This window comes from Ictalurus furcatus, chromosome 13, assembly GCF_023375685.1.
Source record: "Ictalurus furcatus strain D&B chromosome 13, Billie_1.0, whole genome shotgun sequence".
NCBI lineage: Eukaryota > Metazoa > Chordata > Actinopteri > Siluriformes > Ictaluridae > Ictalurus > Ictalurus furcatus.
In genome coordinates this window covers 25,168,839-25,193,232 of record NC_071267.1, presented here as the reverse complement: position 1 = coordinate 25,193,232, position 24,394 = coordinate 25,168,839, and the positions used below count along the sequence as shown (strand labels likewise).

At 39.3% G+C, this 24,394-nt stretch overlaps 3 protein-coding genes across 4 annotated transcripts in view; all 3 read right to left on the bottom strand.

Moving 5' to 3' along the window:
* caskin2 (CASK interacting protein 2) overlaps positions 1–1,422 on the bottom strand; it is a 62,743-nt gene extending 61,321 nt beyond the window's left edge. The window contains exon 1 of the mRNA XM_053639189.1: positions 1,148–1,422. The gene's annotated coding sequence lies outside the window, so the exon portion shown is untranslated. The remainder of the gene's footprint in view (positions 1–1,147) is intronic.
* A 2,670-nt stretch (positions 1,423–4,092) lies between these two features.
* LOC128617259 (alpha-N-acetylgalactosaminide alpha-2,6-sialyltransferase 1-like) lies at positions 4,093–11,695 on the bottom strand. 2 transcript variants are annotated; one of them, XM_053640326.1, is made up of 9 exons: positions 10,654–11,695; positions 10,222–10,486; positions 9,951–10,113; positions 9,572–9,740; positions 9,302–9,440; positions 7,856–7,959; positions 7,564–7,629; positions 7,162–7,261; positions 4,093–6,023 (listed from the first exon to the last, which is right to left on the bottom strand). In XM_053640326.1, exons 1-9 carry the CDS (start codon positions 10,734–10,736, stop codon positions 5,826–5,828), a joined length of 1,287 nt encoding a protein of 428 aa, XP_053496301.1. In that variant the 5' UTR covers positions 10,737–11,695; the 3' UTR covers positions 4,093–5,825. The 2 variants fall into 2 exon arrangements, with proteins under 2 accessions (XP_053496301.1, XP_053496300.1); XM_053640325.1 differs by having other exon boundaries at positions 7,564–7,647; positions 10,654–11,694.
* A 5,304-nt stretch (positions 11,696–16,999) lies between these two features.
* LOC128617076 (matrix-remodeling-associated protein 7-like) overlaps positions 17,000–24,394 on the bottom strand; it is a 14,416-nt gene continuing 7,021 nt past the window's right edge. Inside the window, exons 3-4 of the mRNA XM_053640062.1 lie at positions 20,671–20,779; positions 17,000–17,199 (exon numbers count right to left, since the gene is read on the bottom strand). Of these exons, the coding sequence (XP_053496037.1) occupies positions 17,085–17,199; positions 20,671–20,779 (224 nt within the window). The 3' untranslated portion in view covers positions 17,000–17,084. The remainder of the gene's footprint in view (positions 17,200–20,670; positions 20,780–24,394) is intronic.

Below are 24,394 nucleotides of genomic sequence, written 5' to 3'. Positions count from 1 at the left end.
TTTCAAATTTGACTCGACTGTATGCAGGTTTTCTGAGAAAAGCAATATCTCAAAGCGCGTTTGTTGGATATCACACGACTGATTCGTTAACCAGGGAGAAATCTGATAGAAGTCCACGTGAAGTTCGTGATCGTACGTTTTCGTAAAACTGGGAAAGTGCACGTCAAGTCAAGTAAACACACGTGACATCGTGTAAACGATACGCAATCACGTGCGAAGAGCGCCACACATGCGAGATCGCGTCTGAAAATACGGAATCACACGTGAAAAAGAACTCGATCAGGAGAGAACGTGGCGTGGAAAAATGAAAGCACGCAACACAGAAGATTACCGCGAAATTAAACGAAGAAATCAGGTGAGAAAATCACGCGTGAAAATACAAAGACAAAGCGCACGTGAAAAACAAACGTGAAGTGAAACAAATCAGGTGAGAAAATGACACGTGAAATATGAACATAAATGTAATAAGTTGAAAAAAATTAATCAATCGCGTGAGGAAATGACGTGCGGAAATTTTAAAAAAGCAAGTGAAACCTACACGTGAAACAGTGACGTGACAATAAATTAATAATTAGAGGAAATACCAAGTGAAAAATTCACATTTGAAAATACATATCACGTCAAAAAAAAAAAAAATTTAAATCACATACGTGTGAAATGTTAACATGGAAAAAAGTTCATCGTGAGAGGAAATAACACGTGAAAAAGAAATAACTCGCATGGAAATAAAAACACGCGCTTCACTTACACGTGAAAAATCACAGGGGGGGAATTAAAAACGCACACTACATGTAAAGGAAACGTGTGTGAAATATAACACGTCTAAAAGAAAAAACACGTGCGTAAATTTCACACGTGACGTTTGTGTGACTTTTCTCTAAAGGCAATAATAAAAAAATTACAAGTTTTAAATTTATATATATATATATATATATATATATATATATATATATATATATATATATATATATATATACTAAAAACAACAACACATTAGGAGGTCTGAACACTAACAAACTTACTGGGTGTTCATTCCATGCGAGATATAATCGTTCTTACGCACGCAAACACACGCACGCAAACGCGCGCACACACGCACGCAAACGCGCGCACACACACACACGGTGTTTACCGACAGCGAACTCACCGCGCGACATGAAGTTGATGAAGTCTAATAACCAAACAGCAGAATAATATTAAAACATTAATCCAGTCCTGTGAGCTCAGCCTTTTCTTTCCTCATACATAAGACGGAAGCCGACTCCGGTAGCGCGTGAACGTGTGTGACACTCCACCGAGCGCTCGCGAGTCAGCGGAGAAGCGCGCGCTCGTGTCTGCCCCTTGACTCCGCCCACAAACAAATTCTACCGCAACTCCACACACACACACACACACACACACACGCCACAGCTCAGAGGTCGCTTTTACACCTGAAACCTGCAGACATCAGAAACTGAAACTAAATCCAAAAGCCCAATCTGTTGTACTAATGATAATATTAAAATAGTTTAGTAAGTCATATATATATATATATATATATATATATATATATATATGTATATGTGTGTGTGTGTGTGTGTGTTTTATTATGCATGTTCTCCCCGTGCTGCGGGGGTTTCCTCCGGGTACTCCGGTTTCCTCCTCCAGTCCAAAGACATGCATGGTAGGCTGATTGGCGTGTCCAAAGTGTCCGTAGTGTATGAATGGGTGTGTGAGCGTGTATGTGATTGTGCCCTGCGATGGATTGGCACCCTGTCCAGGGTGTACCCCGCCTTGTGCCCGATGCTCCCTGGGATAGGCTCCAGGTTCCCCCGTGACCCTGAAGGAAGGAGTAAGCGGTAGAAGACGGACGGACGGACGGACGGACGGATGGATGTTTTATTATTACTTTTTATTTAATGATCGATAGAGAGAAATTAAATTGTCACTATTCTATTACATTATACTTCTGAGAACCTGATTTATTCATCTACAGTAAGCCATTTCTCATAGTCATGGATATGCACCGTCCACTTTATTAGGAACACTTGTCCCAGACTGGTTCAACTCAGCTTGAACCAGGAATAACCACTCTCTACAACCATGGTGAGAAGGAAAGCATCTCAGGATGACAACATTTCAAACCTTGAAGAGTGTGGGCTCCAACAGCAGAAGGATTCTACAAAACTGGACAGATGAAGACTGGAAAAATGTCTCCTGGTCTGATCTGATGAATCTTGATTTCAGATGCGACATGCAGATGGTGCAAATTTGGTGACATCATAATGAATCCATGGGCTTATGTTAATAGTTCAGGCTGGTGGTGGTGTAATGATGTGGGGAATGTTTTCCAGGCACACACTGTCAAGCATCATTTGAACACAGCCTATCTAAGTATTGTTACTGATCATGTTCTTCCCTTTATGGATACACATCTTATAATAGCTGCTTCCTGCACGATAGTGCACCATGAATCTATGGCGATGTGGTAGAATGGCAGATTTGAAGCATGAACTTGTAGATGATCTACAAATCTGTAGCAAACATATCATGTCAATATGGAGCAGATATACCGTCATGTGGAAAAAATAAGTACACCCCATGGAAATTGTTGGCTTTCTTGACGTATTCGGACAAGCAAACATTTGCTCATTTTTGAAACAGTGATTATTAATGGAGTTGATATACCTGAAAAACAATGAGGAAAATTAGCTTTTTCAATTATTTATTCAACAGAAATATCAATAGATGTGATGGCCTTGACCTCAGAAGCTAGTATTACCCCCTTTAGCAGAAATAACTTCTTGTAGGCATTTTGCATAATTGTCCACCAGGCTTGCTGGAATGTTTGACCACTCTTCCATGTAATACTCTTTCAGTTGCAAGATGTTTGAGGGTTTTCTTGCATGTCCTGCCCATCTCAAATCCCCCCACAACATTTCAATGGGATTCAAATCTGGGCTTTGATTAGGCCGTTCCATAAATCTCCATTTCTTCTTTTTGATCCATTCCATGGTGGATTTGTTAGTGTGCTTAGGATCATTATCCTATTGAAAGGTCAACTTTCGGTTCAACTACAACTTTTGGACAGATGGCCTCACATTATCTTCAAGCACTCTCTGATGTGATGCAGAATTTATAGGTGAATAAATGAATGCAGGCTGTCCAGTCCCTGAGGCAGCGAAGCAACCCCAAACCATAACATTTCCACCACCGTGCTTCACAGATGGTGTGAGGTGCTTCTCCTGAAAAGCTGTCTTTGGTCTGTGCCTTTGGTCTGCTGTTACTGTGGCCAAACAACTCTATCTTTGGTTAGTCTGTCCAGAGCACATTATTCCAAAAGGCCTGGTCTTTACCTATATGCTCATTGGCAAACTGTACTCTTGCAAAGGCTTTTTCCTGGCTTGCCGCCCGTGCAGGTCAAATCTGTGCAATCTCTTTCTGATTGTAGACGCATGCACTCTGACACCAACAGTTGCAAGACTTACTAGCAGATCCTGTGATGAAATTTTGGGGTTCTTGGAGACTTCTTTTTGCATCAAACGGTCTGCTCTTGGGCTGAATTTGCTTGGATGGCCAGTCCTGGACAAATTGGCAGACGTTTGAAGCCTGCACGACTTGTGAAATATTTTTCTTACAGTGGAATGATGTATTAAAAAATAATTTGGAGATCTTTTTAAATCCCTTGCCAGAGTCATAGGTATCCACAACTTTTTTTCTAAGGCCTTACAGAACTCTTTAGATCTTGGCTTGATGACACCACACACCTCAGGGAACACCAGACACTCGATATGAGAGGGGTATAAATAAGACAGGTTCCACCTTAAGCAGGTTCTAATCACTGGAACCCAATCTTGAACACCTGATTCTAATTTTATGTATTTGAAGGTGTTATAAATGTAATCTGTTTTTTGTTCATTTAAATTGTGAAAATAACTACAAAATTTCAATTTTATGTGTCATTTGAGAGAGTGTATCAACTTTATTAATAGGCACTGTTCCAAAAAGGATCAAATGTTTGCTTGTCCAAATTGGGGGGGGGGGGGGGGGGGGGAGGCAACACTTTCCATGGGGTGTACTTATTTTTTCACATGATTGTATATACATATACACAGATCAGCCATAACTTTAAAACCATGAACAAGGGAAGTGAATAACATTGATGATCTCATTACAATGGCAGCAAACGAACAGTCAGTTCTTGAAGTTGATGTGTTAGAAGCAGGAAAAATGGGCAAGCCGGATCATGATTTCTAGACGACTGGGTCTCCAAAACGGCAGGTCTTGTGGGGTGTTCCCGGTATGCAGTGATGAGTACCTAGCAAAAGTGGACCAAGGAAGGACAACCGGTAACCCGGTGACAGGGTCATGGGCGCCCGAGGCTCATTGATGCTCGGCTAGCCCGTCTGGTCTATGTTCATGCTGGCATTGATAGAAAGGTGTCAGGACACACAGTGTATTATAGCTTGCTGCGTACGGGGCTGCATAGCAGCAGACCAGTCAGAGTGCCCATGCTAACCCCTGTCCACTGCCAAAAGCTTCTACAATGTGCACATGAGTATCAGAATTGGATCATGGAGCAATGGAAGAAGGTGGCCTGGTCTGAGAAATTTTCTTTTACATCGTGTGGCAGTCCGGTGTGTGTGTGTGTGCGTCACTTACCTGGGGAAGAGAAGACACCAAGGTGCACTATGGGAAGAAAGCAAGCCGGCGGAGGCTTGTGTGATGCTCTGGGCAATGTTCTGCTGAGAAACCTTAGGTCCTGGCATTCATATGAATGTTACTTTGACATGTACCACCTACCTAAACATTGTTGCAGACCAAGTACACCCCTTTCATGGCAACAGTATTCCCTAATGTCAGTGGTCTCTTTCAGCAGGATAATGGATCCTGACACACTGCAAAAATTGTTCAGGAATGGTTTGAGGAACATGACAAAGAGTTCAAGACGTTGACTCGGCCTCCAATTTCCCCAGATCTCAATCTGATCGAGAATCTGTGGGATGTTCTGGACAAAAAAGTCCAATCCACGGAGGCCCTACCTCACAACTTACAGGACTTAAAGGATCTACTGCTAATGTCTTGGTGCCAGATACCACAGCACACCTTCAAAGGTCTGGTGGAGTCCATGCCTCAATGGGTCAGAGGTGTTTTGGTGGCACAAGGCGGACCTACACGATATAAGGGAGGTGGTTTTAATGTTATGGCTGATATATACATATGTGTGTGTGTGTGTGTATAATTCAAGATCATTGTTTACCTATACAGATGTCTAACTTAAAGGTCAAACTCATTTGCATGCTTCCACAAATCGTTAAAAAAAAAAAAAAAAACTCTGCAGATGCTATAGTCTGAAAGCGCCACCTGCTGGCAGAAAGCCATAATTACTGGGTTATAGACTAATTTGCGGAAAATGCAGAAATATTCATATTGTTTTCAAAGTAGAAACAGAGTTTATTTTAAGTGTTATATTTATACGGTCATTTTTACTATGCAATACTTGTATATAATTAGAACAAGAAAAGATCAGACAGTAACTAAAAATGCCCTGACTGTTTTGGATATATGATGAATTTTTTTTTTATTTTATTTTTTTTCCCCAGGAAACATATTTTAATTAGGTTGAAATCAAAGAGGGGGAAAAACAGCTGAAGCACAACTTTTCCACATTGTGGAACAAAACTTGAATGACCCACTAATTCTGTAAGTAACACAGCCATATTATATTATCAAAAAAAACAACAAATGATTTAAAAAAATGTTTTTAAAAAATACACTGGACGTCTCTGCCCTAGCTGTATTTACCTAAGTGCATGTATATACAGTAATACAGAAATAAGTGTTCATTAAGTCACAGTCGGGTTCGGTTTTTCCTGTCTTTGGTAAAGGTTGATGATTCCAGCGTCATGCAGCTTCTTCCAGGTTTTAATCTCCACATTATAGTCATGATTGATGTAAAAAATGACTCTGGATTTTGTGTTTCTGTGAAAGTAATAGTTGGGGTATTTGCTGTGGTCTGCAGTGATGAATCCATACGCATTTACCTGAATTACAGCAAGAAGAGAAGTGAGCTTTACATTCAGCCACTGATACAATATCATTTATAAAGTAAATATTCAATGTGCATTTCATAGTACCTCCCCCCCGCCCCAATATCTTGTTTATTTATCTTGTTTATTCTTCTTGTTTATTTTATGTACATGTTGGCACGGAACAAAAAGGAGTGGCTCTTAATTTCATCGTACATGTGTATAGTGACAATAAAAGGCATTCATTCATTCATAATTTTATTAATAATCATAACAACAACTATTAATAATAATAATAATAATAATAATAATAATATTCATGATATACAATATAGGCCATCTCTGTAGTGCACAACTATAGTTCAATATATAATAATTACAGAATATATAGAAGAAGAGAAAGAAGAAGAATGATCAGAACTGTAATCATGAATATCAATATTCTTCTGCTTAGCCATGTCTACAAGAAATAATAATGATGCCATATATTAACAAACATATCATATATAAAAAATGAAATCATAATTATATTGATAATAATACTTTAAATGAATTAAAAATCTGGATATTGAAAATTACATCCTTGTCTTCTAATTCCTATTATTATTATTATTATTATTATTATTATTATTATTATCCTCCATCCATGTTCTGTACAACTTGTCCTACACAAGGTCACTGGGAACCTGGAGCCTATCCCAGGGCCTTGGGGCACAAGGCGGGGGACACTCCACACACACATACAAACACACACACACGTACAAACACATACACACACACACACACACACACACATACATATACACACACGCACACACACACTCGCACCCCCGTTCACACAGTATGGACATGTCAGACATGCCAATCAGCCTATAACGCATGTCTCTGGACTGGGGAGGAAACCGGAGTACCTGGAGGAACCCCTCACAACACTGGGAGTACATGCAAACTGTGCGCACACAGGAAGGAGCCCGGAATGGAGTTAAATATAATATAATGAGTTAAATATACAGGTTTGTTTTTTTTTTTACAATCAATAAATAGTTGTCTTTTGTCGTTGCTTCAGCATAAATAATACAAACTACAAATGGATATAAAGCAGAATAGCCTTCTGCCTGATCTTTGATGAAAATAATCTGAGATATTTGCTCACGATATCACAGGTGTGAAGAGCTAAGAACAACGTGAACGCTCCATTGGTCGGTCGGTATATTGCCCAGTGTGACGTCTCCAGAGTTTTAGATGGCAGGAATCTGAAATAACACAAAAACAAAAAATAAAAGATCGTTGAGTGTACCTGTGTTCGATCGAGTAGTACAGGAAGAGGAAGTGCAGATACAGGACTGGTACCTCTAAAGTTACTACAGTGACAGAAATGTGATCATGTGATTATGATCGATGAATAACATACACAGTTTTAGGGTTATTTGGATTGTTCCAGGTGAAACCCATTTAGGATGTTATAAAGCCTTAACCACCCAAAGAACCCTTTTCTTCCTAAAAGTGTTTAAAGTACCAAACTATGAGAAGGACAACAAATTCAATCTCATCAAACCTGGTCCGAATGTATCTTAGAAAGTCAGGATGAAGGACATAAAATTTATCCTCTCGGAACCGGTCGCTGTAGAAGGTAAACGGCCTGAGTAAGAAAAGGTTCATCAGAAACACTTCTCTGATTCAATTCAGGGTAAAGCAGCAGCAGAAAACCACAAGGATATTTATTCAGCACTCACTACTGGTAATCGCTGATTAAATATACACAAAACATGCATAAGCTTGTTAAATATGTTTTATGAAATAGGATTTATGAATCACAAACAGTACTGTATCCAAGACCGACATCTTACCTGTAACCTTTGTAGGATCCGTACGTCATCCTCTTTTTCCCCAGGAGGCCTTCAAGCCACTCGAAATCTCTGAGACCCTCCGGAATCATTACGTATATAATTCCCTTTGGGTTTAAATGGAAAGCAGTTAGTTTGATCGTCTTGTGTGAAGCGCTGTGTAACTGTAAGCTGTGTTCATTTTGTTATACAGTTGAGTGAAAGGTTTGCATCCTCCTAGTTCAAAATAAAAGACCAAAAAATTTGAAGAGTTTGATTTATATGAAGAAGTGTCATGCATGTTCTTCTGTGTTCACAAACAAGCAGACAAATAATTTGTTAAATAATACAAATTTCTTATTTAAATGAGAATGGACACAAAAAAAACAAACCAACAAACCAACAAATGATAACTAAACAAACAAATAATGTATATTCAAATATTATTACTGAAAAGAAATATATTTTATATATATATATATATACACACACAAATATTTATACTGTATATAAAATATACGCAAATATATATATTATATATATACACACACACACACTAATATATATATATATATATATATATATATATATATATATATATATATATATACATATATATATATATATATATATATATATACATATATATATATATATATACATATATATATACACACACACACACATATATATACACACAATAAATATTTATACTGTATATAAAATATACGCAAATATATATTATATATACACACACTAATATATATATATATATATGTGTGTGTGTGTGTGTGTGTGTGTGTGTTCAATAGTTTGCATTGTAACAAAAATAAATAAATAAATAAATAAAAACATTAAAATTATATATGTTCAACAGTTTGCATTCAAATAAAATTGTTTTTTTTTATAGATTCAGAGGTTAATTTAAACAAAAACAATAAATAAATACTGCATATTAAGGTGTTAACACCAACAAAAAAAAACAACCTTCAAATATCTGTTCAACATTTGCATTAAAATAATAAGGAAAATTATGTATAATAGGATGAAAAAAAATACGATATCTGTTGAGAGGTTTGCATTAAAACATAAATAATTAAATAAGTAAGTATGTAAATAAATAAATAATTATAACTAAAGACATAAATGCTGCATATTAAGGTGTTCACACTGAAAAATCCAAACAATATTTGTTCAATGTCTTGCATTTAAGCGAAATAAAGAAATACATTTATTCATTGAAGATTGAATGTATTAAGATTTTAATGTCTAAATGTTTGCTCTTGTCCTAACAGATGTCATACACTTCCACCGCACACGCCACGCTATTCCTCTCCTCGGTTTTACCGAATTTGTTTTATTTCTAAAGATAAATAGCAAATCAACGTACAATGTTCCACCCAGAAACCACAGCATGCACAACATTTTGCTCTCCACTGGATTGTGATGAATCATTAATACAGTACCTACCTCGTCATGTGGAATGCGTTTGAAGCCGTACTTTCCCAGTCCTATAATAGACTGACTTAAGGAGAACGACGTGTGCACGTACACCGAGGTTTTATTTCCAACATCTTCCTCGAAGCCTTTGGTGACCGCTCCGTTCACTCTGTTCGAAACAGAAGTTAAAAGATCGGCACGGTATACGAGTCCTCGTTATCAGTGCATGTTGGAGTGCCATTCTCAGGCGGCAAACAATTTCACAGAAAGAACGGCAGGAGCTGCAGGTACTTCTCTGACCGAAAGACGTAATCGTGAGAGTCGATCTCGGTGCCCATTCTGGAGCCGTTGAGAATGCCACCGGTGCCAACTACAGCGCAGCGAATGCATCCATCGGTTGACCCACTGGGCACTGGTAAAAGCTGATAGTATTTAGGCTTCGGGATCAAATCGACTGACCTTTTGATGTCTTTAAGGAAACTCCAAAAAAAAAAAAAAAAAAAAGGAAGAAAAATAAGTAGGAAATTTTTATTTATTAGGTTTAGTGTACATTTCACATATCTGATATGACACAGTATACATAATATCTTATCAGATCGATGAATCACATGAACACACTGAGCAAACCACATTGTTTGCACAATCACTGAACCACTTATTTTTTACCCAAAGTACTCACCGGTATAATTATATTCCATAAACCCATACGGGTTGTTGAAGTGCGCCATACGGTTCCACTCGCTCACATTGAGGTGGCCGTTGTGAAGCCAAAGCTGGATATTCCACATCGCAGCCTCCTGAAACTCTTTATCTTTGGAGTTCTGGAGAGACTTTGAACAGACCTAAACACAGTCATTTATTGTGTTAGATAAAGCGCAAGACAACAGGAAATCATCCGTAGCACCATCTCGTCTATCACATTCTGTCTAGCAATAGAAGGAAAATCGGACCGGCCGTCGTGCTTCACTCCTCTGCATATAGACCTCATCGAAGTCCCACTTGGGCAACTTTGTGAACTTTTTCTTATAGAGGATGGGAATTGGAGTTATGTTGATCGGATGTTTAAGCTCCGACGTCCTTAAAGTCGCACGATTCACCGACGCTCCTTCCGTTGTTTTTCCAGAAGACAAATTCAGCAACGGCGTCACAGTAGGGGTTATAAGCGCTCCCCAAAAGAATTGCGGTTTCCTTGTCGGATGATGGTCTACATAGGAACTTGAACAGTAAAAGTGGTGAAAGAAATGAATCATTATTTGAAAGTACCTCTGACATGACTGTATAAGCACAGGTATAACTGTGAGCGATTTCTATTCTAAAGATCAAACGTCCAGCTCTTACAGGTAGCATAAATCACAATTTATACAAGAAATAAACAAACGTACCTAGACATCCTGTTCCAAATGACCACATATATCAGTCCACAGCAAAACAGCAATGCTGCAACGGTGACTACTTGGATCTGCATAGTTCAGGGTTGCCTTGCCCTATATGAGACTTGTTTGAATATAAGGGTGTGTGATGCTGAGTGGCTTTATATCTGCCTCCACAGAGGGACAAGTGTGGTCTACACCAATGCAAATTTGTAACGTGCACATGTGACGGTACAGTAAGTTATTACAAATGTATTGCTTAAACCTACTCATTAAGAGTTAATGACTCTGTAAGACTCATTAAATCTCTTAGAGATTTAAACTCTAAGAGATTTTACACGTACTAATACAGTATTATTGAATGAAATATGATATATTTTCATGAGCAGATTTGTCATACTGCATTTTTACAGACTCAACACTGAACGAAATCATGATTCTGCCATAATAATTAGATTCTGTTAACACAGGGACCTGCAAAGTAGTCTGACATAAACTGAACAGATGAAGAGTCCTCTCCGAAAGTGTCGGAACAGCAAGATCATGTCCTCATATTTACATCCAGATGTGTGTTGAACCCACCCAATTTTGCAAGTGATCAGAAATATCGGAACACGTACCTGAGAGGTGTTTTTTGCTGCCCGGTTGTGACCTGTTACATTGATTGTTTAAAGAATTAATAGCTCTGAATGTGTACTCGTGGTTTGAGCCCTAGATTTCACCTGTGAAGACCATATTTGTTATGAAGGATAAACCAACATGAAGATCAGAGAGCTGTCTATGGGAGAAAAGCAAGCCATTTTGAAGCTGAGAAAAAGAGAGAAAATCTATCAGAGCCATTTGACAAGTATTGGGCATAGCCAATAGAACAATCTGGAATGTCCTGAAAAAGAAGGAAACCAATGCTGTACTGACAGCCAGACGGGGAACAGATCGACCAAGGAAAACAACAGCAGTTGTTGATGACAGAAACATTGTGAGAGCTATGAAGAAAAACCCAAAAACAATAGTCAGCGACATCACCAACAACAAAAATAAACACCAGAGGCGGCTTTGACGCACACAGACTGCAGTGGTGCAGGGTGTGCGGTGGCGGCTCTATCTTGGTTTCGTCTGACCATAGAACCCGATCCCATTTGAAGTTCCAGTAGTGTCTGGCAAACTGAAGACGCTCGAGTTTGTTTTTGGATGAGAGTAGAGGCTTTTTTCTTGAAACCCTTCCAAACAACTTGTGGTGATGTAGGTGACTTCAGATTGTAGTTTTGGAGACTTTCTGACCCCAAGACGCACCTAACTTCTGCAATTCTCCAGCTGTGATCCTTGGAGATTTTTATCCACTCGAACCGTCCTCTTCACAGTGCGTTGAGACGATATAGACACACGTCCAATTCCAGCTCGATTCATAACACTTCCAGTTGACTGGAACTTCTTAATTATTGCCCTGATGGTGGAAATGGGCATTTTCACTGCTTGTGCTATTTTCTTATAGCCACGCCCCAGTTTGTGAAGCTCAACAACCTTTTGCTGCACATCACAGCTATACTCCTTGGTCTTACCCATCGTTATGAATGACTAAGGGAATTTGGCCTGTGTGTTAACTCATATTTATACCCCTGTGAACAGGTATTCATGGTTGAACAATTTCTTGTTCCTAGTCACCTAAGTGTACTAAAAAATTAAAATATCAATGGGAATATATCTCAAATATATTTCTCTCATATGAATTCATAGGGGTGTCAATAATTGGTGCACAACTATATTTAACAAAGATTTATAAAAAAAAAAAAAAAAAGAAAAAAAAAACAAACTGGCTTGTGTTCGCAATTGTTTGATATCCATGAGAGCAGAATATTTGTATAAATTGATCAAACAAATTATTAAAAGATTAAACAATATACACCGCATTCTTTGGTCATATTTACCAAGGGTGCAGATTAGCTGACATGAAACAAGATGTTCTATGATGAGTAAATGCAGTGATAAAATACCTGTCAGACTGGGGCTACTGTAAACATTAGGCTTTGTTTGGTTTAAAAAGAATATATTACTGCTGCAGCTCCTCAGCTACATCCAGTACAGCTATATAGTCATATAAATGTTCGTACAGTCAGAGATTAGGATAGGCAGTCCATACAGGATATCATGGTTTTCTTTTTGCGACCAAAAATGCTTGCTTTAACTGCATCATTTTTTTTTTTTCCAAACGTTGCGAAACTTCAAATTTGGCAAAATTACAATTGTGAAAAATTTTTTGCACAGCCTTTCGCAGTTTTGGTAAATGAGACCTTTCAGCTGTACTCAAGTGAATCAAAGAGGGCTTTGCCTAAATGCGCGTTGTGATGACATCACTTGGTGTGTTTTGGCCCAAATCTGCAGAGATTTTTTTTTTTAATTGCAAGCTCCTCCGAATATTGCAGAGTTTGCTTGATTTTTGCATTCATTTCTGTAATCGCAAAATCCTGCTGGGATTGTATACATAGCTGTAATCAGTATTCAACATGAATGAAGACTTTCACTTTGCCTGTGTCAATAAAGTGTGGATTTGGAGGAGGACAACAGGGTTTAGGACACCAGCAGAACAAACAGGATGCAATTTGACTCGGTTTGGAGTGCCTGAGCCAAGAGTCTGAATATGTACTGCAAAAGTTCCACCAAAAAACATTTTTCACTTGGGAACTGAGGGGCCCAAACCCTGAAACCCTGACCATTATTACCATTATCCTTATTGGCGTTGTGCATTCAGATAGTTAGCGTTCTCCTGGCATCCCAGATTCATTTGTCGCTGCCACTCCAGAGAACATATTTACACAATCCAGTGGCAGTGTGCTTTACACTTGGCATTGTATGAAGAAGAATAAACCTTTGTACATTTTTTCTTCGCATATCCTAGCTTGTTAGGAAGCTAGGGTCGGAGCACAGGATCAGCGATGATATGGCACCTGTAAAGCAGATAGGGTTAAGGGTTAAGTCTTGCTCAAAGGCCCAACAGTTTGCTGGAGTTTGATCCCCGCACCTTAACCATTGAGCCACCACTGCAGCTGCTTGGCCGTGGAAACTCATGTCGTGAAACTCCTGACGCACAGCTTTCATGCTAATGTTGCTTCCAGAGGCAGTTTGGAACTCTGTGCTGAGGGATGCAACAGAGGACAGGTGACCTTCAGTATGCATTGGCCCTGCTCTGTAAGTTTGAATGATCTACTGCTTCCACTTCCCATTTGACAAGGGCAGAAATTTCACAAACTGACTTATGGCAAAGGTGGGGTTCTATGTGCAACCTGTCATGTGTAAAGTTATTGAGATCTTCAGTACTGTATATATAGTATCTCACAAATGTGAGTACACCCCTCACATTTTTGTAAATATCTGATTATATCTTTTCATGTGACAACACTGAAGAAATGACACTTGCTACAATGACACTTGACACACTGCTACAATGTAAAGTAGTGAATGTAATAATAATGTCTCCAGACCTAAACCCTGTTGGGCATCTGTGGGGCATCCTCAAACGGAAGGTAGAGGAGCACAAGGTCTCTAACATCCACCAGCTCCGTGATGTCGTCATGGAGGAGTGGAAGAGGACTCCAGTGGCAACCTGTGAAGCTCTGGTGAACTCCATGCCCAAGAGGGTTAAGGCAGTGCTGGAAAATAATGGTGGCCACACAAAATACTGACACTTTGGGCCCAATTTGGACATTTTCACTTAGGGGTGTACTCACTTTTGTTGCCAGCGGTTTAGACATTAATGGCGGTTTAGACATTAATGTCTGTGTGTTGAGTTATTTTGAGGGAACAGCAAATTTACACTGTTGCACAAGCTGTACACTCTGTACTTTACATTGTAGCAAAGTGTCATTTCTTCAGTGTTGTCACATGAAAAGGTATAATCAAATATTTACAAAAATGGGAGGGGTGTACTCACTTTTGGGAGATATTATAAAGAGCTAGCAGTGGTTGCTTAGTGGTTAAGGCTCTGGGTTACTGATCGGAAGGGCGGGGGTTCAAGCCCCAGCACTGCCAAACTGCCACTGTTGGGCCCTTGAGCAAGGCCTTTAACCCTCTCTGCTCCAGGGGGCGCTGTATCATGGCTGACCCTGTGCTCCGACCCCAACTTCCTGACAGGCTTGGGTATGCGAAGAAAACAATTTCACTGTGCTCTACTGTATATGTGACCAATAAAGACTCATTTTATATATATACATACACTGTATATATGCAGTAAAAAAGCATGAGCAGTCTCGTATATACTTTGCGCTTTTCTATCAGGAAACTGGATGATAAGATTTTAAAAATGTCTTGGAGAAGTTCTTTTGGAGAATTTGACTTTGTAGGTAAAACCCAGCGTTTTGTGCAATATGTTACTTTCTTTACTGACACAGAAAGATTTTTCTATACATTATAAAACAATAAAAATGTTTTTGTACTGACTCCATAATGCAGAGGTCATAAAATAAACATCTGGAACATAATCTGTGTTTAAAAAAAACAAAACAAAAACAAACAGGGTGCCCAGGATTAATATTACACACATACATATGCACACACAGTGGGATCACACTGAAAATCTGGAATTTTCTTTATATTTAAACCTGGGGAAAAATGTTTGAAAATTCTACAACAAAAAAGGAAAAGATCAACATCTTGACTATTCGTTATTCAAGATGCTGCACATTTTATAGGTCACTATTTAAAATCATTTGTGGTGCTGATCATGTTTCCTTTATAGGAAAAGTCCGTAACAGTGACCAAACAGAAAGTGCCAAACAGAAACATTGTTACTAGTGCTCTCAGACTTTTGGACCCCACTCTGTCCACTTTAATAGGAACACTTGTACACCGGCACATTTATGCAGTTACGCAATCAGCCAATCATGTGAGAGCATGAGTGGAGTTTGGATGAATCTGTGCCCATGATAGCCTCAGATTCCTGTTCTTGGCTGAAAGGAGTGGAACCCAAAGTGGTCTTCTGCTGCATTAATAGATAACTGCATGAATGTGCAGGTGTTCCTAATAAAGTGGAAGTATATATATATGTATATATATTATATATATATATATATATATATATATATATATATATATATATATATATATATATCTACATATATATATATTATATCTATATATATATATATATCTATATATATCTATATATATATATATAAATACACACACATACAGTGGAGGAAATACGTATTGAACGTGTCAACCTTTTCTTTTTTTCCCAGTAAATAATATTTCCAATGAGGTTATTCACATGAAATTTTCACCAGACATCAGTATTAACTCAAGAAACCCGGAAATATAAAGAATTCACAACATTATGGTGCCTCCTGCCTCCAAGTGTTTCTGGAGCTCTTTCCGAGTGGTCCTTGGCTCTTGGGCTACTCTTCTGACTATTCTTCTGACTCCCTGGTCAGTAAACTTGCGAGGAGCTCCTGTGCGTGGCCGGTTGATGACGGAGTGATGTTGCTTCCACTTGTGGATAATGACCCCGATGGTGCTTACTGGAGGATTCAGAAGTTTTGAAATACGTCTGTATTCGATTCCATCAATATGTTTTGCAACAATAAGGTTGTGAAGGTCTTGGGAGAGCTCTTTGCTTTTACCCATCATGAGATGTTTCTTCTGTGACACCTTGGTAACGAAAAACCTTTTTACTTACTGTGTTATTTACTTTTTACTTACTGATTTCAGCTGGTTTCTTGCCTTACCTTGCCTTGGAGAACTGCATATTCTTAGTGTGTTCAATACTTTTTCCCCGTGTCATTCCACTTTATTAAACATAACTTTATTTATGGACTTTAACGTTGTGAATTCTTTATATTTCCGGATTTCTTGAGTTAATACTGATGTCTGGTGAAAATTTCATGTGAATAACCTCATTGGAAATATTATTTACAAAAAAATGTTGATGCATCAAATACTTATTTACCCCACTGTATGTATGTGTGTATATATATATATTATATATATATATATATATATATATATATATAATATATATATATTATATATATATATAATATATATATTATATATATATATATATATATATTATATATATATATATATATATATATAATATATATATATATATATATATATATATATATATATATATATACATACAAAGATATATATATATATATATATACGAAGATATATACATAGATAACTACTACATCTATACCTAATTAACAAGGTTGTTAATATGTGTCCAGTGTAAGTCTAAGACACATTGAGCTTCATTAATTACCCAGTTTTTCCTCACATTATGACAGACAGAATTATTTTCATGCTGTTCCAGACTTTAAAACTAACCCCCCCCCCCACCCTGGGAAACTCCACCCCTCAACCCCACTTCTGAACAGCAGCAACCGCGAGTAATAGTGTCAACTTTCCATTTCGGTGATGGCAGACCAGTGCTTGGTGCAGTTCTTTTAGACAGAGTAAAGCTTAAGCTGTTCCTCCATGTCTTTCTCCGTCACCTCCCCGAATGTGTCCTGGTTTTCTCGAAGCAGCTTGAAGATTGCCGCGAGCTGCTCCCGCTGAACTCTGAAACGAACACGTTCAAGAAACACGTAGAGACATGAGAAACGGACAGTGTACGGGCGATTTTAACAGAAGGTCCATTGTGAGACCAATATCGCTAATAGGCGGTGTGGAAATGACATTGTTTACACTCTTACCTGCGCAAAAAGTCTGTCATTTAGAGGCGGTCCATATTTACAAAGGGATTTGTTTGCAGCGCCTTTCTTTGCTCATTGCTCATATGGCTAACACGTAAGCTAAAGCTAAATTTCATTTTACACATCTGTTCCTCTCACATATAAATCTCTGTACAGTAGAACTTCTGAACAAAAGGGTTTTGGTACTACAGATGCCCTTGTTTTGTAAAGCCTGGTGCTTGTTCAAGCACTTAAAATGAAGTTCTGACAACATGGAATATTCACTTTTTTCAAAACAGCACAATGTGCAAAGTACACGTGTTGAAACAGCACAGTGGAGATGCTGCAGTTTTCTGTGTCTCAGGATTATAACATGTAGGTCAACGAGACTTAAACTATCCTCATCATCCAACCTAATTTTACTACACTAAACGTTTCTGCTTTCAGAATCACATTTATTCATAAACACCTATTCGACTGAGCTTCTGGACTCTGAGTATGTTTCTCTCCACTCTTCTTCAGGGTTATATATTTGTTAAATATAGGTGTACACCCCTATGAAGTACAACCCCAATTCTGAAAAAGTTGGGACAGTATGGAAAAGGCAAAAAAAACCAAAAGAGTCATTTGATAGTTCACTTGACCCTGTACTATATTGAAAACACATGATTAAGACATTATTTGATGTTTTAATTTGTGAATTTAATTAAATGTTGAAAATATAAACTCATCTCAAATCTGATGACTACAGCACACTCTAAAAAAGTTGGGACAGTCGACTGTTTACCGCTGTGTAACATTAGATTTTCTTTTAATAACACTTATTAAGCGTTTGGACGCTGAGTGAAGACACCAGTTGGTTAAGTTTAGCAAACGGAATTTTCCCCCCATTCATCCATTATGCATTTCTTCAGCTGCACAACTGTACAGGGCCTTTGTCGCCTTATTTTGCGCTTCATAATGCACCACACATTCTCAACGGGAGACAGGTCAGGACTGCAGCAGGCCATGCTCGCACCCGCACTCTCTGTTTACGCAACCATGCGCTTGTAATCCGGCCAGAATGTGGTTTGGCGTTGTCCTGCTCTGGACGGCAGCGCATGTTGCTCCAAAATGTGTACATATCTTTCTGCATTAATGCTGCCCTCACAGATGTGTAAGTTCCCCATGCTATGTGCACTGACACAACCCCATACCATGACAGACACTGGGTTTTGGACCTGACGCTGATAACAGCTCAGATGGTCCTTTTTACTCTTTGGCCCGGAGAACATGACGGCTGTTTTGTACAAAAACTATTTGGAATGTCGACTCGTCGGACCACAAAACAAGATTCCACTGTGCTACTGTCCATCTCAGATGAGACCAAGCCCAGAGAAGTCTACGGTGCGTCTGGACAGTGTTGATGTATGGCTTCTGTGTTGCATAGTAAAGCCTTAACCTGTATCTGTGGATGCAGCGGCGAATGGTGTCGCCTGACAAAGATTTACCAAAGAATTCCCGAACCCACGTCAGGATCTCCATTACAGACTCATGAGGGTTTTTAACACAGTGACGTCTGAGGGATCGGAGATCACACGCATTCAGAAGTGGTTTTCAGCCTTGCCCTTTACACACAGAGATTTGACCGGATTCCTTGAATCTTTTAATTATATTGTGCACTGTAGAAGGTGAAATACCCAAAATCCTACCGATTTGTCTTTGGGGAATGTTGTTCTCAAAGTGTTGGATTCTGTTGGCAGATTGGCGAGTCTCGACCCATCCTTGCTCTTGAAGGACAAGGCCTTTTTGGAGGCTCTTTTTTTGCAGCATTTTCCATACTGTCCCAACTTTTTCAGAATTGGGGTTGTACATCACCACAAGGTGTTTGGAAGGGTTTCAAGAAAAAAGCCTCTACTCTCATCCAAAAACAAACTCGAGCGTCTTCAGTTTGCCAGACACTACTGGAACTTCAAATGGGATCGGGTTCTACGGTCAGATGAAACCAAAATAGAGCTTTTTGGTAATAAACACCAGAGGTGATTTTGGTGCACACAGAGAGGTAGTCATATGGAAAAGTACCTCATGCCCACGGTTAAATATGGAGGTGGATCTTTAATGTTTTGTGGCTGTTTTTCTGCCAGAGGACCTGGACATTTTGTTAGGATACACGGCATCATGGACTCCATCAAATATCAACAGATATTAAATGAAAACCTGACTGCCTCTGACAGAAAGCTTCAAATGGGTCGTGGTTGGATCTTCCAGCAGGACAATGATCCAAAACATACATCAAAATCAACACAAAAATGGTTTACTGACCACAAAATCAAGGTCCTGCCATGACCATCCCAGTCCCCTGACCCGAACCCCATAGAAAACCTGTGGGGTGAACTGAAGAGGAGAGTCCACCAGCGTGGACCTCGAAATGTGGAGGATCTGGAGAGATTCTGCATGGAGGAACGCTCTCAGATCCCTTGCCATGTATTCTCTAACCTCATCAGGCATTATAGGAGAAGACTCAGAGCTGTTATCTTGGCAAAAAGAGGTAGCACAAAGTATTGACTAAAAGGGCACCAATAATGGTTGCACAACTATATTTAACAAAGATTTGCTGGGGATAAACCTGTGTTGTGTTTACAATTGTTTGATATCCATGAGAGCAGAGTATTTTTGTGAATTTTTTTAACAAACATCTATCTTCTATACCGCTTATCCTTCCTTCAGGGTCACGGGGAAACCTGGAGCCTATCCCAGGGAGCATGGGGCACAAGGCGGGTTACACCCTGGACAGGGTGCCAATCCATCGCAGGGCACAATCACGTACACACTCACACACAAATTCATACACTACGGACACTTTGGACAATCAGCCTACCATGCATGTCTTTGAACCAGAGGAGGAAAGCGGAGTACCCGGAGGAAACCCCCGCAGCACAGGGAGAACATGCAAACTCCGCACACACAGGGCTACAGAGGGAATCGAGCCCCCAACCCTGGCGGTGTGAGGTGACTGTTCTAACCACTAAGCCACTGTGCACCCTTAACAAAAGATCAAAAGGGCACTGTAACTTTATTTTTTTAGAGCATTTTTTTTCCTACATCAAAGGAAGTTTACTTAGGCAAAAAAGTTTAATGAAGCACAACTAAAAAGAGCTCAGAAAAAAGCTTGAGATCTTAAACATGCAAATAAATTTTTCCTCCAGTTATGAATATATGAAAATCTGAAATGCACTCCACCAGTGACACTGGTTTTGACAGTTCTACTATTTACACACTCTTACAGCAAGGTGTTTGAATTTTAGTGTGTGCACAGAATAAATAGTTCTAGAGTCATTCCATGCATATGAGAGAGAGACAAAGAGGGAGAAATGTCTACCTCTGTTCTTCCTCCAGCTCTTCTTTACTCATCATCTTCTCAAGCTGGCTCGTCCGCAACATACCCGGCATGTACCTTAGGGTCTGATCCTCATCACCCATCCTGTTTACTGTAACACACACACACACATACAATTATACTTATATATACTGGCTGGTGGCCCTGTCAATCACAAAATTAAAATCAGTTGAGCGGCATTTTGCATATCACATTATATATATATATATATATATATATATATACACACACACACACACACACACACATATATACATACATACACACACACACATAGTATCTCACAAAAGTGAGTACACCCCTCACATTTTTGTAAATATTTGATTATATCTTTTCATGTGACAACACTGAAGAAATGACACTTTGCTACAATGTAAAGTAGTGAGTGTACAGCTTGTGTAACAATATAAATTTGCTGTCCCCTCAAAATAACTCAACACACAGACATTAATGTCTAAACCACTGGCAATGAAAGTGAGTACATCCCTAAGTGAAAATGTCCAAATTGGGCCCAAAGTGTGGCCACCATTATTTTCCAGCACTGCCTTAACCCTCTTGGGCATGGAGTTCACCAGAGCTTAACAGGTTGCCACTGGAGTCCTCTTCCACTCCTCCATGATGACATCACGGAGCTGGTGGATGTTAGAGACCTTGTGCTCCTCCACCTTCCGTTTGAGGATGCCCCACAGATGCTCAATAGGGCTTAGGTCTGGAGACATGCTTGGCCAGTCACCTTCACCCTCAGCTTCTTTAGCAAGGCAGTGGTCGTCTTGGAGGTGTGTTTGATGTCGTTATCATGCTGGAATACTGCCCTGCGGCCCAGTCTCCGAAGGGAGGGGATCATGCTCTGCTTCAGTATGTCACAGTACATGTTGGCGTTCATGGTTCCCTCAATGATCTGTAGCTCCCCAGTGCCGGCAGCACTCATGCAGCCCCAGACCATGACACTCCCACCACCATGCTTGACTGAAGACAAGACACACCTGTATTTGTACTCCTCACCTGGTTGCCGCCACACACGCTTGACATCATCTGAACCAAATAAGTTTATCTTGGTCTCATCAGACAACAGGACATGGTTTCAGTAAACCGTGCCCTTGGTCTGCTTGTCTTCAACAGACTGTTTGCAGGCTTTCTTGTGCATCATCTTTAGAAGAGGCTTCCTTCTTGGACGACAGCCATGCAGACCAATTTGATGCAGTGTGCGGCGTATGGTCTGAGCACTGACAGGCTGACCCCACACCCCTTCAATCTCTGCAGCAATGCTGGCAGCACTCGTACGTCTATTTCCCAAAGACAACCTCTGGATATGACGCTGCGCACGTGCACTCTGCCTTTTCTGAGTGGAACCTGTCCTGTTAAACCGCTGTATGGTCTTGGCCACCGTGCTGCAGCTCAGTGTCAGGATCTTTGCAATCTTCTTATATCCTAGGCCATCTTTATGTAGAGCAACAATTCTTTTTTTCAGATCCTCAGAGATTTCTTTGCCATGAAGTGCCATGTTGAACTTCCAGTTCCAATGAGGGAGTGTGAGAGCGAGGACACCAAATTTAACACACCTGCTCCCCATTCACACCTGAGACCTTGTAACACTAACAAGTCACATGACACCGGGGAGGGAAAATGGCTAATTGGGCCCTATTTGGACATTTTCACTTAGGGGTGTACTCACTTTTGTTGCCAGCGGTTTAGACATTAATGGCTGTGTGTTGAGTTATTTTGAGGGGATGGCAAATTTACACTGTTACACAAGCTGTACACTCACTACTTTACATTGTAGCAAAGCATCATTTCTTCAGTGTTGAACATCATGTGAGTGGGAGGTTTGTTCTTTCATACGAGCAATAGGTCACAAATGAAACCTGTGGGTGTGAGCGAGCAGGGGACAAAGAATAACCATTAACATGAATGTAAACATTATAGCATTCATTCATCCTTATCGTAACTGCCTGGTCAGGGCTGCAGTGGTTTAAATTAGTACTACTTTGCTTATATTTTGGAAAATAGACTAACTAAAGTCACTACCACATGTCACAGGCAGGTACAACAAAATAACTGCATAAGAATGGCATTGGGGGGGGGGGGGGGGGGTAAATAAATAAATAAACACACACACTTTTTCAAAAAGTGGTCTGTGTCCATTTTCAGTTTAAACCCAAAAACGAACACAGATGTTTGGAGCGTTAAACAGATAAGAGATACAGAAACAGATACAGGAACTGAGTTACCCTTAACACCTACTAGAGTTTTTGTTTCGTTCTTTCTTTCTTTCCACTGTTCAGGAACATGGACCTTATTTACGAATATGGCACTGTGCAAGTTTTCTTGCTGTTTAATGTTGTGATATTACTGTGAACTCATACGCCCTGCTTGGGCATGTCCAACAAGACAGTGTTTGGTAAAATATCATTGCCAAATATACAGCAAGAGGTCATGAATCTGGTCCAGACACCAGTGACTTTAGCTTTGTTCATACTGCAAAACAAACTCATTTTCCTCATTACATACTGTTTTTATCTCATGGCCATTATTTACTATGAAGGAGTGAGTGTTCCACACACGTTTACCTTAATGAACACCCTGGACCAGTGGTTCTCAATACAGGGGGACGCGGAGAGATCGGAACGGGGCGCAAATTTTTTTCAAGAAAGAAAAAAAAAAAAACAAACAAAAAAAAAAACACAGACAGGGCTTTCATTACATCATTTGGGTACTCGGTGTATTTTATTGCTTTTCAAATAGAGTGTGCATAAATGAAAAACCCCGCATTCCCATTATAGATAGATAGATAGATAAATATATAGATAGATTTTTAGATAGAATAGATAATCATTATACCTGGTTTATACCGGTCTCCTCCAATATGGAGGGGGGGGGGATGTGCCACATGATAAGGGAGGCTTGGGGGGCTTTAGTTATAAAAGGTTGTGAGCCTCTGGTCTAGACTCTATGCTTCTGGCTTAAATATCATTTCTGCAAAATACAGATCAAAGTCCATGCCAACACATGAACAACTGCAGAATGATCCAGATAAGATTTTGTTCATTTAGTTTATGATAGGATCATCACATTCTAGACGTGAAATATTTAACATTTTTAAAAGGTGCTTTTGTAAGACTTTAATGCTAAAACTAAAACACCCGTTATTCGAGACAATGTATATATTTTACATGAAGGTGGGAACATAATATTGGCACTATAGCTGGTTACCTCTGCATCACACAGCATGTGGCATTCAGGCTTTAATCATCTTTAAACACATATTTTACTGCATGTGACGCAGATGTCTTTTGCTTATCTACGTTTATGTTTAACCAGACAGCAACTGAAACTATTCTCCACCACTGACACCATCTGCCGCTGCATTTTGCATTAAACCATGTATTCATATCAATATAAAACTGATAAGCAAAAGAGGAAAACCTCAGAACGCTGGACCTACAGAGAAAACTGCGAAACAAAGGCAAAGCTAACGAGGGGAAAAAACAGAGAAAAATATTTAAAGAATTAAAGGAAAGCTAGCATGTATCTTACTCTTATCAGTCAGGATCAGTTATCTGATTGAGTGCAGAGGTTTCCAGACCTAATGGTTTCTGGATTGAGAAAAAAAGTGAAACGCTGTGGGAAAGACAGTTGCACGTTTCTCTGACGAATACTTTATTTATTTTACAAGTGTGGTATACCACAAGCCTATAAAACTAAAAAT

Coding starts and splice junctions, on each gene's coding strand:
- LOC128617259 (XM_053640325.1), bottom strand. CDS start 10,736: ATGCAGATCCAAGTAGTCACCGTTGCAGCATTGCTGTTTTGCTGTGGA. Junction 10,487..10,653: donor ATTTGGAACAGGATGTCTAG/GTACGTTTGTTT, acceptor TTACTGTTCAAG/TTCCTATGTAGACCATCATC. Junction 9,441..9,571: donor TCTCACGATTACGTCTTTCG/GTCAGAGAAGTA, acceptor TGTTTCGAACAG/AGTGAACGGAGCGGTCACCA.